Genomic DNA, 18,411 nt, shown 5'->3' with positions numbered 1-18,411 from the left:
TGGAGTACAGACGATGCAGGAAGGCACAGGAAGCGAGCTGAGGGCGTTGGGAAGCAAGGATTCTGTAGTGTCCCTCTAGGAGCTGCAAGAGTCAATTCTGATGTGGACAAAATTTCCTGCTGCTTTGGTACACTGATTTGTTCCTCGTCGATCAGGAATGCCAGGATTGACACATATTCTAATTCATCTCCTCTCAGCTGGTAGTCGAGTATCTGTGAATTTGTGGACAGCTTGCCATTGGAGTCCATTGTGAGGGTGATATTTCCATTGCCCTATACCAAGTAACTTAATTGACCATATTGACGGGGATACCCTTAAGGTCTACTCACAATCTCTGCTACTCTCCCAGCGTGCCCACTGCATTCTGTACCACATGCACAGCTCAAGCTTGGATAGATGTTGGATATACACCCAGAGTGCCCTGTGTATCATGCCTGCTATGCTACCTGTCAACCAAGGCACCACAGTCAATTCGGCCAGTGATCCACAGGAACAGTGAAGGGGGAATACTGACTGATTTGTGTCAGGAATGTCGCCACCATTGTCGGTGTTGATGTCTACCAATATACATCCAATTTCAGCAGCATAAAAACTGTCCAGGTGCAAAAGCAAGCTATGACACTCTTACACCCACGATAGAGAACACGGCGCGCCTGCTGGGCAGTTACGGCAGATATAGGAGGCACATCCTATTGATGGGAATGTGAGAATGTGGAATATCAACCAAGGACTCGGATGAAGTTACTCAAGTTTGATGGTGTTTGATGCTACAGAGAAGTCCTGTGTTTCTTGTGATAATGAGATTGTACTTATTTAAGTGGTGCTTTTGTCATTCATTTCGCATGCGTGATATGATGAAACACTGCATAAGAGACAATACACTTCAGATTGTCTTTATTCAAGTGGTACTTTTGTCATTCATTTCGCATGCGCCATCTGATGAGACATTGCATAAGAGACGATATGAATGTATTTTATTTTAGAGACAGCAAAGCTCTCCTGCTTTCCTTCTTCAATTTAATTTAACAAGGAAATGCTCCACCTATATTTTGAGCGCTCAAGTGGGTCTAATATTGTCCAAGTTTAGAAATCGAAATAATTACTTAATCTCTCCTTGCAGCATCGCATGTTATTCAAACTGTGTTCTCTCAGTCTTTCTCTTTGCCATTTCGATTATCTTGTTTCACAATCTACCTGCCCATCTTACAATATCTATTTTCTATGGCTCAAGGAAAAATTGTCGTCATGGAGCACCTCATTCTCGTCTCCATCGTAATTGAGAGATGCATGCTGCATGGTCCAGTCAAATGACGGACTTGGCCAGCTTGTTCCTCTGGTGGAAGCACTGTGGTGTTGAGAGTTTGACAAGTGAAATCAATGGTAAAATAGGGTCAACATTTCACCTTACAAATGTTGGTTTCTTGAGTAGGTGTCAAGCATATTGATCTTCTCGTTGACAGGCAGTTATTTCCAGGTTTCCGTGCTGTTTAAACAATCCATCAAGCGCCAGATGAACTTGCCAATGTTTCTCTGATCAAAGTTCCCCACAACAACCTACTGCTGCTATCACTCTTGAATATCTCGAACTTGATCATCAAATCTGCCACCACAAGCATTCATTTAGTGTGCAAGCCATGGGCGAGGTCCTTTGTGTGCTCGATAAAGTGCGCAAATAAGCTTCCTCACTGTGCCTCACTAATCTGACTGTAGTGCATATAAATGAACACCCCTTGACCCTGCTCGACTTGACAGCATGGATGCACTAAAACTCGTGTACATTCGTATCTTATGTGCTACATAGGTCAGTGCTTTGCAAAATATTGTTCATGTCGTCAATGTATTCTAAATGATCACTTCTCAAGTCTCTGCTTTTCTTCCCACCAACACTTCATCTCTTTATCCAACCTCTCCAACCTTTCATCCTCTGAGATGTTTGGATGGATGCATTAAACAGTTTGAGTTTTGTGGAGTGCCTATATCTATGATTGAGTGACTGATTGTTTGTCCTTGTGACCTGTAGTCAGTGAATGCATAAGCAGATGGCAGCGGCAGCTGGCTACAATTTTCCACATCAAGATCTGTCTCGACATTGAATGTGACCATCACATCAACCTCATGTGGCATCCTCCCCTTGCCTCTCGGCTGCTTCCTTTCTTCTGCTTCATTGCCACCGCAAGTCTCTCTTCTAATGTCAGTGGGCATCCATGGATTGTGTCATATGCAGCGGATACTAATAACTGTCTGTCTGTTCTCCTGCAGAACTCTTGGCCCATGGCAGCATTCCACTGTTTGCGTACAGCATGACAAGGAGTTATGAGCACTGCATCATTCCATGGTGGTATACTGAAACTTGTTGGAGGACACTTTGGATTGGTGATGGTAAGTGAACGAAGCAACCTGATGTGGTGTTCATGAGAATTCCTATAGTGAACATGTTCCCAATAGATCTTGTGATTTGGGCATCTGTGGTGTCCCTTGCAGTGTCACATGGCCAGAATAATGGAGCAGATCTTCGAGTTGCTACAGGTTGAAATTGATGGAAATCTCCAACAATAATGACATGGACTTCTCCGAATGCCTGGTCACTATGACCGCTGCCAGATGCAGACTTTGCAACTGAGAGTATGTATGACAACATCGCAAGAAAAGCATGACCGACCATTGAAACCTCATTGACAATAAGATATAGCCTGTCTGCCCAAAATGCCGTAAGATTCCTCTTCATGCTAGCCAACTAATTTTGATTTTCTTTGACCAGTATGCAGGCAATGACATGTAATGTTTTTCTCCTGATAAGTGATGCTGCGATACCTGTGTATGCAGCCTTCACCAGACAACCTCCAGTTCTGTGAGCAACAATGTTCTCTGTGATGGTTTGAATAGTCTTTGACTTGCCTATGCCTCCCTCACCAGGTATCATTATTAGTGGCTGTGGTGGATTCTTGCCAGTGAGAGTTGCCCTCATATGCCAATCAATTGTTAGTTATATGATCATTCACCTCTACAGTACACATTTCTATGTCCTTTATGTGTCTAACTATGCCATTACACTTACGGTATCATTTCTTACACTTTGCTACCTACTTACATGACTTCCTGATCTCCCTAGGACAAGTTATTACTTACCTTTGGATTGTGGCTTGTCTGTTTACATTTGTTTACCATATGTCGCCCATATCCCAGAGTCCAGTGCTTCCTGCCTCTTGCACACAACCTTAGAGCTAGTTCGGAAACTCGATATTGGCCAATATTCACTTTGGCAATGTTTACAGAATGTTCATCGGCATCGTTCCGAGATGTCGGAGCTTGAATTTGGCCGCTTATTGATATGATCAGTGATAGCGAGGGTATGATACTTTATTGACTCATGGATGATCATCAACCACCAGGGTTTGCAATGGATCATCAACACCTAGCTGTGCTCATGATGAATCCTCGGCCAGAGATCCGGGAACGACTACTGAAATGTATGGTACTAGTAATCAGCATTGTCGTTTCTGCCACCCATAGTATACTATTGGGGCACTTGACACTCATATCCACATCACACCTAAGGCCATCGAACGTCCTGTCTATCATAATCGCAAAGGCTTCATATCCCAGAACTGCCTCTTCGCTTGCAATTTTGATCTGAACTTCACGTACACGCTTATGGGCTGGGAAGGGTCAGCCACTGATGCGCGTGTTTACGAGGATGCGTGCTCTTTTGAAGACGGCTTTTTTGAGGATGGTCTTGACGCTGACGTGGTCATGGAAGATGATGCGGCTGCTATTGAAGAGGATAACAAGGATGAATTCCATCAAGGAGCTGCAATGCATGATCGCATTGCAGCAGCGATGTGGACCAAGTATTTGGTTAGATTTCGACACAAGAAAAACCATATACTATGAAACTGTGGTTGCAATCTTGCTGGGATTGGGTCATGATGGGAGGATTAGTATGAACTACCCACTCTGCTGTAATGTGAGTGTTATATTCAGATAGTGTACAAAGCAGATATATCTATCGCGCCAAGGGACATTTACTTCTCCATGGCTGAGCTTTCCCACTCACGACCTTTGATATACTTGCTCTGAACGTCGAGGTTTGCCATATTGTGTCAATCTGATTCCTCTATGTCCTGGATGTGCTTCTGCTGGGAATTGACAATTCGCCTCAAACAATTGAGACATCCTCAAGGTCATCGATTAGCTCCCGGAGTTCTGCTGGAGACTATGCGACGCAGGTGTGGTTTGTGTCACAAATTCAATCCACACATGAACACAATATATTGTATCACATGATTTATTTGGCCAGAGGTGTGGTCTAATTCGCGAATTCAATGCACATATTAACTCAATAGATTGGCAAGACTAAAATATATTGTATCAAACAGTGTGTTTGGCCACAGGTGGTCGCATATGTGATCCACACAAAAACGCAATGAATGAAACTGGACATGTGCATGCAGGTGTGGTCGGCTATTTGATGCACACCAGAACACAATACATCAAATTGCAAATTTGGACGCAGGTGTTGTCACGTGTTTTATTCACGCTTGAACACAACGCATAAACTTGAACATTTGGACGCAGGTGTGGTCACAGATTTGATCCACACCTAATCACAATACATGTAATTAAAACTTTGTACACATGTGTGGTTTAGTTTGTATATTGTATACACGACAGGATGGCTCATTTTCTGCAAACTACTTGAGACATATTATGGTTGAATCTTTGAAACAGCTCCATCATTTGATTGAGAGGAATAATCATATCCATGATTGCATTCCTGTCTGCTCACATCACTGAATTGTTGTTTCTTTCGAATGTTCCTCTCCAGAGTGATACCTCAGTTCTCTAGGCATCTGCAGAACAATTGTGAAGACTAGATACCATTATTGTCAAAATCTGTTTACAGGGATGTAGTAGAATGTCATTGGGTTTTTTTGTGTGATATATCATAATCATCGCTGGGCCTTCATTTGTCCGATCATCCTTCTTCACCATGATATTTGTATCATGTATATCGCCATGGACCAGCTGGCGGATGCGAGGCATTGGAAGGTGATTGTGATCTTTTCGACTTTGAATGTGATTTCGTCTTTTGGAATAGTCATCCATTTGCCAGGAAGGACTTCCGTGCCATTTTGATGGGGTCCTCTCCATCTATGATGTTTTTCACCCTCAAAGGAGGATTCATCGACCCTGTCAGCTGGACATTAATGTCATTCAATGAGATCATGCAATTAATGCACTATTAGTGTCAGAATACACTTGAATAACGACATGCAGATGCTCAAGAACTGGAACACCCAAGAAGTAATTGGATATCAGTTTTGATTGTGTAACATCGAGCAAGTGACCTGCATTAATGGTATCAAGACTCTCTCGGAGGTTGTCCTCAGACTGCGATATTCTAGCTCAGCCACAGGGACCCTTGGTTTGTACAGTCACAGAGCTGAAGCTGGCACATCAAGATCTTGAGATGCCTTCAAATCTGTTTTCAGGGCATGAACAGTGTCAAAGTGCAAAATTTTTAAACCAAAATGTTGGTCGATTTCGGTACCTCTTATCCAACAGTACAGCATGAACACATTGGACATGGTGGTTGAAAGTCAAGATGGAAAATGCCATAATTAGAACCAATGTGTTCATGATTACATCAGCGACTCACAACTGTGTGACCAAGAATGAATGTATTAATCAAATTAAATGAAAGACAGCTTGCAATGATGGGGACTGTCTGAGGTGACCCATGATCCTTCTAGGCCTCATTGCGCCAAGTATAAACTTGAAAATGCACCTACCGAAGATGAAAAAGCTCATATCCACAACAGTAATCACAAGGTAGGCAGACTGCTATTTGCATGCTATGTATCAGCTAAAGTCTCACAAAATACATCTATGCAAGACATAGCAGGATATTGGAGGAGAATCCAACAGCAGAACAGCTGTGGGGCATCGTCATTGACAGTGAATGCCCATTGAGGCGAGAGAACCACAAGTACAAACCAAGGTGCAGAAGATTTGAGGGTGAGAAAGTTTGAGCAATGAAGATTATGCAGGAGTGGCCACCGTCATCGACAGCGAATGCCCATTGAGGCAAGAAACCACAGGTGAAGGTGATGGTACAAAAGAAAGAAAGAATTGCGCACAAGCAAAATATATAGAGTTGAATGCATTCATGTTGATCTCCTCTCCGACAAGCACCTGAGCAATTGGATCATGAAGGTCACATGGGTTGATGGTCAACCAGGCTGCTGGCCCACGCAGTGTCAAACATGATCCCCAGATCTTCCCTTGATAAGCTGCACATGAGGGATCTGACCCCATGACACGACCACTACTAGCAAAAACATGTTTCATGAAGAGACGAACACAGGGATTACTGATGGGCAGTTTATTTGCCTCTTTCTTTTCAGCCTGCTTCAAATCTGCCATAGTCAATATGCCAGGGCTAGAGAATCATGATCAAAGTCTCGACACTTCATCTGGACTCTTGCAGATTGAAGAGCTTCCTGCTTCTGTGAAATCCCAAAGACAACAAAGAGAAAGGAGCGGTGTGTGCAGAAACACTGATCATGATACTGCAAGGCCCATCGAACATGCTCATTCAATCCTACAGACTTCTTCTGCTCTTCCTCAATTCCTCCAATGCCGTACAGAAATAGAAGAGGAAAAGGAGCTGCTAGAGGATTGACATGACACGAGCCATGGGATTCTCCAGGATGGGGCATGCCAAAGTCTGATACTGGAGCATTGCTATGGTGCACAGCATATCCCCCTTCTGTTGACGTGTTCTTGATATTTGTGAGTGCAAACATCATCACTTCATTCAATGGGAGTTTGCTAATACATTGCGCCATGGCATCCTTGTCAGACGATCAGTGATGGTGAGACAAGGGAAAGCTGCAAAAATGACCTCCTTCATCAGCACCCTAACAACCATCATCCAAAAGGTCCTCAGTCAGTATGGTAGTAACCACCGTCCTTCACAAAACTGACTTCAAAGTCTTGTTTTCAGTCTGATCAATTGTACTATCAGCCATAGCAGAATTGGCATTGCACAATGTGTTCACGTCCTTCTAGCTTTGTTCTTCCATTGTGCGTCTTTGATTTATTTCCCTCTAGCTTTGTTCTTCCATTAGGCATCTTTAATTATTTTCCACCACAGACCTACTTCACCTACATCATGTCATATATGCAGGTTCATCAAGGCTTCCTTTTTGATGATTTGCAGGTCGGATCACACAGGTAATAGGGCATCAAGCTATTATGTGGGACTACATTCCTGACCATTCATTTTGGACAGCCATTTTGTCTTCTGCTTTGTCTGTCCCACGACATCGGATCATCTCTATTTTTTTTTGTTCCAAGCAATGTTGTAAGTTGTGATTGGCATGTCATGTTGTGGCACCCGATATTAACAGTAGACTGTAGCTGGCACTATAATTCAGGCAAAGTAGTGCTAAGTCTGGTCTTCTGCTTCGTGCTTACTACAGCTGTGCAATGATGCATTGTTTGCATTTTCGCCTCTGAATAATCAGCGTAAGTTATCGCACAATTCATGTTTCAAACTTGTGATGCTTGGCTCTTAAACTGCAGACAGAATTTATGTATGAAGACTGAAGAGAAATAGATGTGAAGCTCACCATTCCAACGTCAATGTAGTAATGCACTTACTCTCCTGATTGCCTGCCTTTGCTTACTTCCAATGTCTGTGACCAGTGATCAACCATCCCCTTCTGCAGCTTCTGCTGCTGAAGTCCTTCACAAGTTGATCTCTGGCAACTCTGCTAATGGCACCAGCTTCTACACTGCTGGCACAAGTGTTGTGTCTCAGGCTGAGTTCTATGTTGGTGGTCGTGAGGGCGATACTCTCACTGTCAAGCAGTCCAGTAGTGATGAGCCCACAGAGTTCATAATGAGTGGTGTCTTGGGATTGACCGCCACAATTTCTACTTCACTCCAGACACCAACGTTGATCCTAACAACTCATTTCGCAGCAAATTTTCCGAAGTCAAACTCAGCTGCCGTATCCTTCCTGTCACATGTACTGTACAAGAACAAATGTCTGATACTTACTAGATAAACTGAAATTTTTTAGTCATGCAATGATCAATACCCAGAGTGGTAAACAAGGTGCCTGCCGGCGCAGCTCAGCCCTCTTTCAAGTTTCGTTACAAAACTTTCATAAAAAATCACTCCTTCCACACATTTGATTTGAGGTAATCAAACTCCAATAGAAAATTCTCGCTGCTGAGGGGCGTGAGACTATCACATAATGTGAAGTTCATAGCTAAGGACACATATGCAGCAGCAAAGTTCTTTTTCTTTGTTGTAGAGACTGTCCTCAAGACACTGTTTCAGATGAAAGTAATCACAGGGTCGAGGAGCCCTACACATCCTCCTTACTCCCACCCTCCTAATCCAGATCTGCCTGACTGGGAGGCAGAGTTGAAGGAACGAGAGTGCTGGGCGGTGCACTCACAACAAATCCATACATGCAAACGATCTACATGTCTTTGCATCAATCAGTTTGGAAAGCTGGAGTGCAAGTGACGGGCACCTCAGGAGTTATCAGAAGATGTCATCATTGATGAGCATGGCAACTAGAGACCACAACAATCCTATGCATACTTGAACAACTATTGTCCAGCAATATTAATGACACTGCACTGCAATAATGATATGAAGCTGATTACGAATTGCCACAATATGAATGATGTTGCATGGTACACATCAGCCTATCAAACAAAGAAGCAGGGGAAGACACATAACCTTTCAGCCCTTATCGCAGATTCACTCATGTACCATCAAGAGCACTCCTCGTTCGATGATGACCTTCTTGATTGAAATCGGCTTCTCTTATTTCGTTGCCACCATACCATCAACTGTGAAGCACATCATTATGTTCCCATATACTGGTCGTCACTTGCAAGTATGATATGGACAACATTCCCAAATCAGCGGAAGTTCACGAAGAGGTTGGTTCCTGTTGATGAATTCAGAAATCATTCCTTACTATACTATTCTAGAGACACATCCAACTCACCAGAACAAGGTACTGAGGATTCAGACTTGGAGGTAGATGGAGAGCAACAAGGAGATATTGATGATATTGAGATGCTCCTCGAATGATTTAAGGATAATTGTCATTCTCAGACATTGATTCTGACAACTGAACATGAATTGGTGAGTCTCTTTACAAAGATTGAATGTGAACAAACCTTGGTTTATTTGTATTTAAATGGTGGGCTATGGTATACACCAGGGCAATCAATCACCCTTAGAACATGTAACACAGGTGCAAAAATATTTCTTCTTCACTGCTATGGAAGGTATTACAAGCAATAACGAGTCGTGTAAAGGACATTTCTTTCCTCCTGTCTCCAGTGGCACTGAATCTCCATACTGCAACTCCAGAAGTGTCAGGTTTGTGCTGTCATACAAAAAGAAGAATGATAATCTACAAAGGATTCCGCTCCACATCGCAGGCTAGCTGTTGGATGCCTTCAATTTCATCTTACACTGTTTGGCATTGTCAGACAGCAATATCTGGTATCTGCACAGGCACCGCAAGTATCTTTCACATCTGATTGTAAGCATATTTACAAAGCTCAATTGAGTTGTCCTTATCCTAATATTAAGTATTTCAGATGTTACAGGACTCAATATTTCTATTGAAGTGAAGGCTTCAGATATTGATGCAGAAGCATTCTTCAATAATCCGTTTCTGCTATTGCCTTGAAGGACAAAGTAAGGTTAGCAGATATCCCAGTCTAGGTGAATTTCTAGATCTTCCAATGACGAAGAAGAACCAGCATTGACTTCATCCAGTAGAGATAGGAATCAATGGTCAAGAGTCTTTATCGCCTCACACATTTCAGTCAACAAAATTGTAACGGCAAGAGAAATGTTTTGGCTACGTGGTGGAACGCTGAGCGTTGGCACTGTGGAGCTTACTCCATGTTCATGGTCATCCTTGATGGTCAAAAACTTTATTTGTTAGTTGTCCTCCCATACATCACCATCTTTTTCATTTTCATAAACAGTGTCAGCATATGTTTGGAGGTTGACCATCCAAGGCTCCGTCATGAAGTAAAAATTCAAAACGCTTTGACGAATGAAAGCTCTTATTCAGAATATTTGGAACTAGGTAAAATTTCTGCGATTCACAAGCTATGTATGATCAGGAACAGTATTACAAACTATATCTACATAAGACATAGCATGACATCAAAAGATAGTCTGACAGTGGAATAGAGGTGGGGCATCATCTTCAATGGTGAATGGCCATTGGGGGGACAGACACATCATCCATGAACCAAGGAACAGTAGATCAGACTATTGGAGTGACATTAGAGAGGACAGGAGAAGTGGTCACTGTCATCAACATTCAACACCCATTGAGGCGAGAAGACCACCGTGCGAGGAGCAAGGACCAAGTAGTTGGATGATGAAAGTTACAAGCAGTGCAGAGCAGTGGCCACCGTCATCGACAGTGAATGCCCATTGGGGCAAGGAACCACCAAACGTGAACGATTCCAAATGTGAGAGAATCTGAACAATGCAGCATGCTGCAATGGCCACCATCATCGATGGTGAACACCCATTGAGGCGAGAAACAACAGGTGAAGGTTGTGGTATGAAAGAAAGAAATATTTGCATGCAAGGCAAATATATGAACCACAGATCATGTGATGTTCTCATGCCCCTTGGCAGGAAGGTATCATGAACCTTTTGGGATTCTTCAGTGAGCAGTTGTTGAATTGCTGCATTCAAAGCATCTTCAGCCTCTTTGTGATGTTGGGAGGAGATTTTGCAAGAGGCTCATTGGTCCTTTGGTCGAGAGAGTAGGCCTACTAGGATTCCGCACTGCCCAGGAAGAATTGTTTGCCTCCACTGGGTCTGTCTATAGGGCTTTTGTATTAGTATGTTGAGCAATCCAAGTATTATGTGAGCCTATAATGGGCTGCTGGCTGTCAATTTGTGTATTTTCAATGGTTGGATATGTATCTGTCTTGTGATTAAGGTTGTTAATGGGTGCTGTCGTGCTTTCATTCAATGCACCAGAGGACCCATCAAGCAGATTACTAGTGAAGGGTCATTCCAATCAATGTTTAAAGGCACCTGAGCACTGGAAGCAGCCGGTTCCAACCTGCCAAAGGGGTCCTGTGTAAAACCAAGACTTGGGTCAAAGAGTTGAAAAGATTGAGGAAAATGGAAGGGGGCCTGAGCTGATTTTTGAATGTCAAGTGCTGGAGGGACTAATGCATCTGAATCTTTGCCAGTAATATTGAGCTTTGGGCCTTGAAAAAGTAAGAGGTTCACTTGAAGGGATATATTGAAAATTGTTGCACGCTGGATCAGGAAATATGAAGTTGTCCATGGAGGTAAGACATTGCACAATCCATAGTGAAAACAAGTCTGTGCCTTGCAAAAAAACATGACACACTGTTTACCAACCAAGTGACACATGAATTTATGTGGAAAATCATGAAATAAAATTTTACTGTGGCTTGAAGGTGCCAGCATCACATGCACATCAATCCCCCCTAAGGAGGCAGAGGTTTGACCGGTCGAATAGTGGACAACATCAAGGGATGATGCACCCAACCTCTTTGAGGCACTGCAGATTATGTATTATTAAGAATGAGTTAGAAGCATTTTGGCTGACCCTCAAAACTGCTCCAGGTCATCCTTAGTCTGAAGGTTAACACGAGTAAACAGTAAGAGATTGTTACTACTATCAGTGCCAAACTTGTGCTAGTTAGTTACAATAAGTATCATAGTGTAAACCGAATCATACCTTGATGAATGTCCATAAAACTTGAAGTTGTGTGTGATTAGCGCTGGTGAGCCAAACATTGAAATCCATATCGTCAAGATTCAAGTTACATTTTGCTTCCACATTGCTCTCACATGTCATGTGACTTATAAATGCATGAATGTTGACAATGGCAAGATATCATCTCCATATTTACAAGACAGTCACATCACCTATATATTCCTGTAAGTCCACATATTATATCATTATAGACAGGCACCTCAATCCTTACTTGTAGTGCAGCCAAGAGTTTCATCTTCAGCAATACTGGTCAGCTTCTGCTGGAACGACACTGAGTTACTCACAAAAACTTAGATGGTTGGATCTACCAACCCACACTCATACTGTATCATGTCTATATCTACATCATATGATGTGTTTGTCTGATTCTTTGTCGCTCCTACTATAAAATCTTTATTGATGTTCTTTGGGCGTGAAAACAATGATATTGTCTACTGAACGTGCATTATGCATTTTTTTGCCAGACAAGTGAACTATAGCGAAGGGCATCAAAGTATGTATCAACTTTGAGTGCCATCATTGACAACAACAACTCCCATACACAAACATGCAAATCTGCCATATTTACAACACATGCTATCCCATCCTGCAATTGATCTGTGAAAGGCTCCTTAACATTACAGGCTTTGGTGCACAACTCCTGTGCTTGCTGGAGTACATGCTTCACTTTTGCAAGGCCTAAATCACATCCTGGCTTAACTGAATCCCAACCATCTCATGCTACCTCGAGCACAATTGACATCCCATGCAACTCAAAGAATTTATCCCTTAATGATAGTGAGGTTTTTTCTTTCTTTTCTATCATTACCTTATATTAATTCCATTGCAGGAAAATCCTTATGTGGGACACTGGAAAAATATGCAGGATGAAAAGACAAAGACGATGTGGGTGTTTTCAATGAGTCAGGCATATTTATGTCTATCTGTAGGCATGGTTTCTCGCTTGTCATAGCTGACATGGTCCAAAGTGGAGAGCAGTAAGTCAACAATCCTTTGTTTACTTGCTTGCTGACTTGATTCTCAGAGCAAAGTACCCTCTAGCTGTGGTCTCGAAACTTCTCAGTACATTTGGCAGCGACCTTGGAGGAGGTTACAAAATTGGCTGTCGCTTTAAGGCTACAATCAGCCGCAGTTCACTAGGTCAACATGCACAGGAACTCAATCATACATCCCTCATTGGTGCCTTCCATGGACATGCATACCAACGCCTTTGTCAACTCAATCATCTGGCAACTTATGTTGAAGGCTTGGTACTAGAGGACCTGGAAGGCTGTGAATGCACATTCTCGAAGTCCAATGCCCTGGCCTCATGTGTGCGATATGCAAGTGTCTGTCACTGGCGTCAAGCTATTGCCAATTATTTTCAGCACAATGACGATCATGAAATCTATGCAAATCTTAGTGAGTTGTTGGTTTGGTGGCATATTATTTTTCAATTAACACAATATCCCAGGCACATTTCTACATAATAACTATAAGCAAGCCCTTCTTATCCTCTCCGATGGACAACAAACTCTGCCAAAACTCATGCATGAGCTTGGGGTAGAGGATGAGAGCATCTTTGATGCTTGGTTAGCGGAAGAATGAGCATACCTTATATCATTGACTCGTGAGCCTAATCACGAGACTTTGCAGATGGAGTACTGGCAAAACCTCATGAACCTATCAGGTAGCAAGTGAGTGTCTGTCATTTGTCCATTTTCTAATATTAATGAGACCTTTAGGAGGGACCTTGATGCTTCTATGACAGCTTGGTCTGTGACTACACCAAGTACGGTGGAATTTGGATCCCCCGACATCGCATCAATGAACATGGTTGAGACCACCGGCAGACATGCTATGGAGAATTACAAGAAGGATCTGAAAGTTGTCCAAGAACTCGAGACAAAGCTTGCCGTGACATGTAGATGGGTCCCTGAAGATTAGGAGTGGAAGGGTGCTGGACACCTTGTGGCTAAATGGAAATTCTAGCATGCGCTCAATCATCTCGAAGGCCTGGTTGTGGCTCGAATATTTGAGCTCGCAAAGATGAATCAGGCAGGAACTGCATGCACTGTGTATCCAATGGTTATGGGTAGGCCCACAGTGCATATTCTTCGAAACTTTGGAGTGGGCTCATGCTGGTGTCTATTGTATGTATAGGTGGGCCCATGGAACAGCAAAAAAAGTATGTGTTAACAATTTCGAGTGGGCCCAAATAGCTGGTACTGTTTATATATGATTAGGCCCGGATCATGTATTTGCATGACCGGGTGGGCCCACATAGTGATCCGCTGTGATGTGCGCCAGCGAGGGCATAGCTATAAGACTACCCTCACCGGAGGTCATCACATTCCACCGGGATTCCAACATTTCATGGCTAATTCTTCGTTTTACTGGTTTTCACCATTATGAGTGATGTACAGCTGAATGTTGAGGAATGTACTTAATAATAGTGGTCCAGGGTGATGTGGACCACTATTATTAAGTACAATCCTCAAAATTCAGCTGTACATTACTCATAACAGTGAAAACTGGTAAAATGAAAAATTAGCCATGAAATGTTGGAATCCCGGCGGAATGTGATGATCTCCAGCGAGGATAGCCTCATAGCTATCCCCTTGCCGGTCCACATCATGCCGGACCACTATTATTAAGTACATTCCTCAACATTCAGCTGTACATCACTCATAATGGTGAAAACCAGTAAAACGAAGAATTAGCCATGAAATGTTGGAATCCCGGTGGAATGTGATGACCTCCGGTGAGGGTAGTCTTATAGCTATGCCCTCACTGGCGCACATCACAGCGGATCACTATGTGGGCCCACCCGGTCATGCAAATACATGATCCGGGCCTAATCATATATAAACAGTACCAGCTATTTGGGCCCACTCGAAATTGTTAACACATACTTTTTTTGCTGTTCCATGGGCCCACCTATACATACAATAGACACCAGCATGAGCCCACTCCAAAGTTTCGAAGAATATGCACTGTGGGCCTACCCATAACCATTGGATACACAGTGCATGCAGGCCCACCCAAAGCCATACATATATTTATAGCTACAGACAGACCAATAGTACAAATAATGTACTATGCAGGCTATGTATAACAAATGGCCACTGTAATGAAAACATATGCTTGATTAAGCATCAAGGTTAAGAATTAATACAGTTCACCATAATTAGGACCTATGATATATCATTAGGGCATTATAAAAATAAACATTCCAACTCCAGGAAGTATCCACTATGTATTTAATCATATTACAGGCATACAAGATACTTACATCTTCAAGTTATGTTTCTCATTATATTCTCAGTATACCCAGTGAGACCTGTACTGATTCTAAAAAAAGATAGTAGATGTGGAAATCTAAATGTCCAAACTAAGGAAGTAGCATGATGCTTAAGTGATACCCTGAGCATTAGCATAATATGAATGAGATGGAAAAATAATTGCTGGTTATACTTGACTCCAGGTCTATTGATCAGATTTATCTTGGATCATATTATGAAGGGTGCTTGCACCATGACACTTGAATTTATGTGTGCATGCTATGTATGCAAGATGAAAGAAATCCAGAGATGATATCAAATGATAATTATGCTCAATATAACCTAGAGACAAGTGTACACATTCATAATAACTGCAACTACTTATCACATGATGATACAGGATTTGGAAGAAGTACAGATGGACATTCAATATACTTTTGAGACATTCAAATGATATCTGCATGGTTATCCTTGCATTTACATATTCTAAGATATTTACTGTAGGAATTGACTGTAGAGAGTTGCTATCCAACTGAAGTAAATGAATGACTAATTGCTATAAGAGTTGTTGAATCACTGTTGATCCTACTTTGAGCTGGAATCATGCTGACCAAAGTTGTTACTCACTATCTGTAGGTTTTGAGTGTATTGATTCTCCCTCAAAACTTAAACTCAATTGATGTTAGCCACCATCTGTAGTATGTGTAAATAGGTCAATTCTTCTTCAACCTCAAGCTATGCTGATCAGTGTCATTGGCTACCATTTACAGATGTGACTGTATCAATCTTTCTTTAAGCTCGAGTCTACTGATGAATTCATTGCTTATACTTTGTAGAGCTTTAGCTATTCTTTGTGCAATGTATGGATCCTTATCTGATGTGTTAATAGATGAAAAAATACTAAGCTGAAAAGCCTTCTTTGGCACCACAACAGATAACCTGTCATCAGCATCATAGTACAACACTTGCCACAAAATATGGCCTGCTAGGGATGAAAGTTCAAATCTCAAGTCAAGATGTACAAATAACAAACCATGTGTTCAATACATATATGTCACAGCAAACCATAGCCCCAAAGGTATGAATCCCTTTGCATTTTGGAAGTTAAGTGTTTTTTATTATATCAATCTCAACTACTTAATTAAACTTTAAAATAGCTTGTATATAGACCATATCAAACCATCTATGCTATTGTGATAGATTAACTCCCTATCTAAGCATTTGCAAGCATATTTTCTCATCTAGTAAGTATCTTAACTTTATGAAGAAGTGGGCCATCTTTCAAGAGGAGATGCTCTATAATAAGGATGAGAATCTGCATGACAATGTTCATGTCTATCATGGATACTAAAGTATACATTAGATCTGTGAAATTGATTTGAAAGGTTTAGAACAACAAAAACTTATACTGTAAGCCATGTCTATAGGATTGTCAGAACAAATATCCTTCAGAGTCTTATCTTTCCTCACTCACACAAAGTATTTAACTGAAGTAATAGTATGATTGGTGACCACAATGAGCTCACTAATTGAACATTGTGTAGTGGAAAAATTAATGAATGATTTGAGACTGAGAGATTGTGGGTTACTGATAGTATCATCATACAAGGTCTCTCAGAGGATATAATGGAACCTGCAACTAAAGTGGCATACTTTATAGCTTCATCTACTAATATCACAACTACTTAGATGAGGTCTAGATGCACTGCTAAAATATACTTCTTTTATTTCTTTTTGTCCACACATCACCATCGACTTTAACCTGCATATTTAGATCATAATATACCATAGAGCCTTTTGTACTGTTTTTGTCCATCACTGTCCTGATGTGAATCGGTTTGAATCGGTTTGAAGTCATGGATCGTATATGATTCATGAAAAGAGATCATTTCATTCTGGTGCATCTATCACCGACGATTCAGTCAGCTCCAGGTATCATACAACACATGTCAAGAACAGCTAGGCACTGGTGTGATCAAGTTCCTCGACATATTCTTATTCAATCATTTTATTTTGGACCATCCTTGATTTTAAAGACCAGATATGACTGCGGGTGTCAGCTAGCATGTGTTGGGGACGTTCCATCACATGTCGACATGCTTGTGAACCATATATTCTCTATCTTTTCACATATTGCACTCCCCATAGGAAGAGATTAGCACAACTTTTGTAGATCCCTCCAAAGCAGTAACAGATATAGTTATGTCAGGTCTGACTAATCTGTCTTTGATATTAAGAGACTGTGCAATATGTTAGGATGGTAGATATGTTCTCAATAATGAAGTCATCTATTAGTAAATCTCTGGTAACCTACTAGAAGTACCATTACTAATGATGCTATGTATATCTTGAGGGGTGAAACAACAATCAGCTGTTAGATATATTCATTAGACATTGCCAAATATGTCTCAATATTTAGCAAGGATCGGTATAAATAGGTTTGCCAAGTTTGTTTCTTTTCTCTATTTCTCTCCATTATTTTGTCACCTGTCCCTTACCATTTTTCTCACTATTTCACTGTATTTTAATATTTAGTATTTCTGCCATATCTAGTACACCAGAGCCACAAGACTACAATATTTACATGCTCTCACATTTCTAGATCAGTCTGAAGTAGTTCCTATCTCTATGAAGGCAAGGACCAAGTGTTGCATTGCTACATTGGAAGAGGAACTCCACACAATGAAACAAGAATAAAAAATAAAGCAAAGGTTTAGTATACTCATATACCATTCCACTCACTATGCCTTAGCTTATTGATCATTTAAATAAAACAACCTACTGCATTACTCAATGCAGAGCCATTTATTAGATGATTGCCCTATATAGCAGCCTAGAAAACTTGATTACTAAGAATGATCACAGGTATGAGAAGTAGTTGGAGCCCAGCATCCTAGAATAAGTCATTGCTATTTGTTCCATAATACATTTAATGAAGTCATTCAGACAGGATTACTTGCAGCATAGCTACATTGTACTCATGTAGATCCTATCCTAGCTGCATGAAAAGCTTGCAGAACTCAATATGAATAACACTGAAGATATACTAAAAAAGGTACATGTTCTCAACCTTACAGTTCTTTGCACAAATACTAATAGTGTTTAAGCTTAAAAAAGGTGCAGATGTGACCCATGGTAATGATACCTCTACTCTCAAGGACCTTGTCACTACCTAGATCAATCAAGAATATTAACCCTCCTGTCTACTTAAGTCTGACAAGAAGCAGTTACATGGCTTTATATATGACATTTTGGAGATATTACTCTGCCTCATGGAGTATGACTGGGGCAATAATATGTGAGTATTAATCT

At 41.3% G+C, this 18,411-nt stretch overlaps 3 protein-coding genes across 3 annotated transcripts; 2 read left to right on the top strand and 1 right to left on the bottom strand.

Moving 5' to 3' along the window:
* Nucleotides 1-6,042: 6,042 nt before the first annotated feature.
* Nucleotides 6,043-7,034, bottom strand: F5147DRAFT_769999 (uncharacterized protein; the record flags this gene model as incomplete). The annotated part of the gene is made up of 4 exons (XM_041441102.1): nt 6,043-6,442; nt 6,613-6,857; nt 6,908-6,923; nt 6,991-7,034. The coding sequence occupies 4 exons, from the start codon at nt 7,032-7,034 to the stop codon at nt 6,043-6,045; spliced, it is 705 nt and encodes a 234-aa protein (XP_041296627.1).
* Nucleotides 7,035-7,699: 665 nt separating this feature from the next.
* F5147DRAFT_649843 (uncharacterized protein) lies at nt 7,700-8,547 on the top strand (the record flags this gene model as incomplete). Its single annotated transcript, XM_041433382.1, has 2 exons — nt 7,700-7,965; nt 8,232-8,547. 2 exons carry the CDS (start codon nt 7,700-7,702, stop codon nt 8,545-8,547), a joined length of 582 nt encoding a protein of 193 aa, XP_041296626.1.
* Nucleotides 8,548-12,724: 4,177 nt separating this feature from the next.
* On the top strand, nt 12,725-13,305 carry F5147DRAFT_570324 (uncharacterized protein; the record flags this gene model as incomplete). The annotated part of the gene is made up of 2 exons (XM_041430986.1): nt 12,725-12,813; nt 12,861-13,305. Coding segments are annotated over 2 exons (534 nt in total), but the record flags the coding sequence as incomplete, so codon positions are not given.
* Nucleotides 13,306-18,411: the final 5,106 nt, after the last annotated feature.

The sequence above is a fragment of the Suillus discolor genome, assembly GCF_016758755.1.
Source record: "Suillus discolor strain FC423 chromosome Unknown F5147scaffold_9, whole genome shotgun sequence".
Classification (NCBI taxonomy): Eukaryota; Fungi; Basidiomycota; class Agaricomycetes; order Boletales; family Suillaceae; genus Suillus; species Suillus discolor.
Note: the sequence above shows the minus strand (reverse complement) of the source record. Positions and strands in the feature narration are given on the sequence as shown.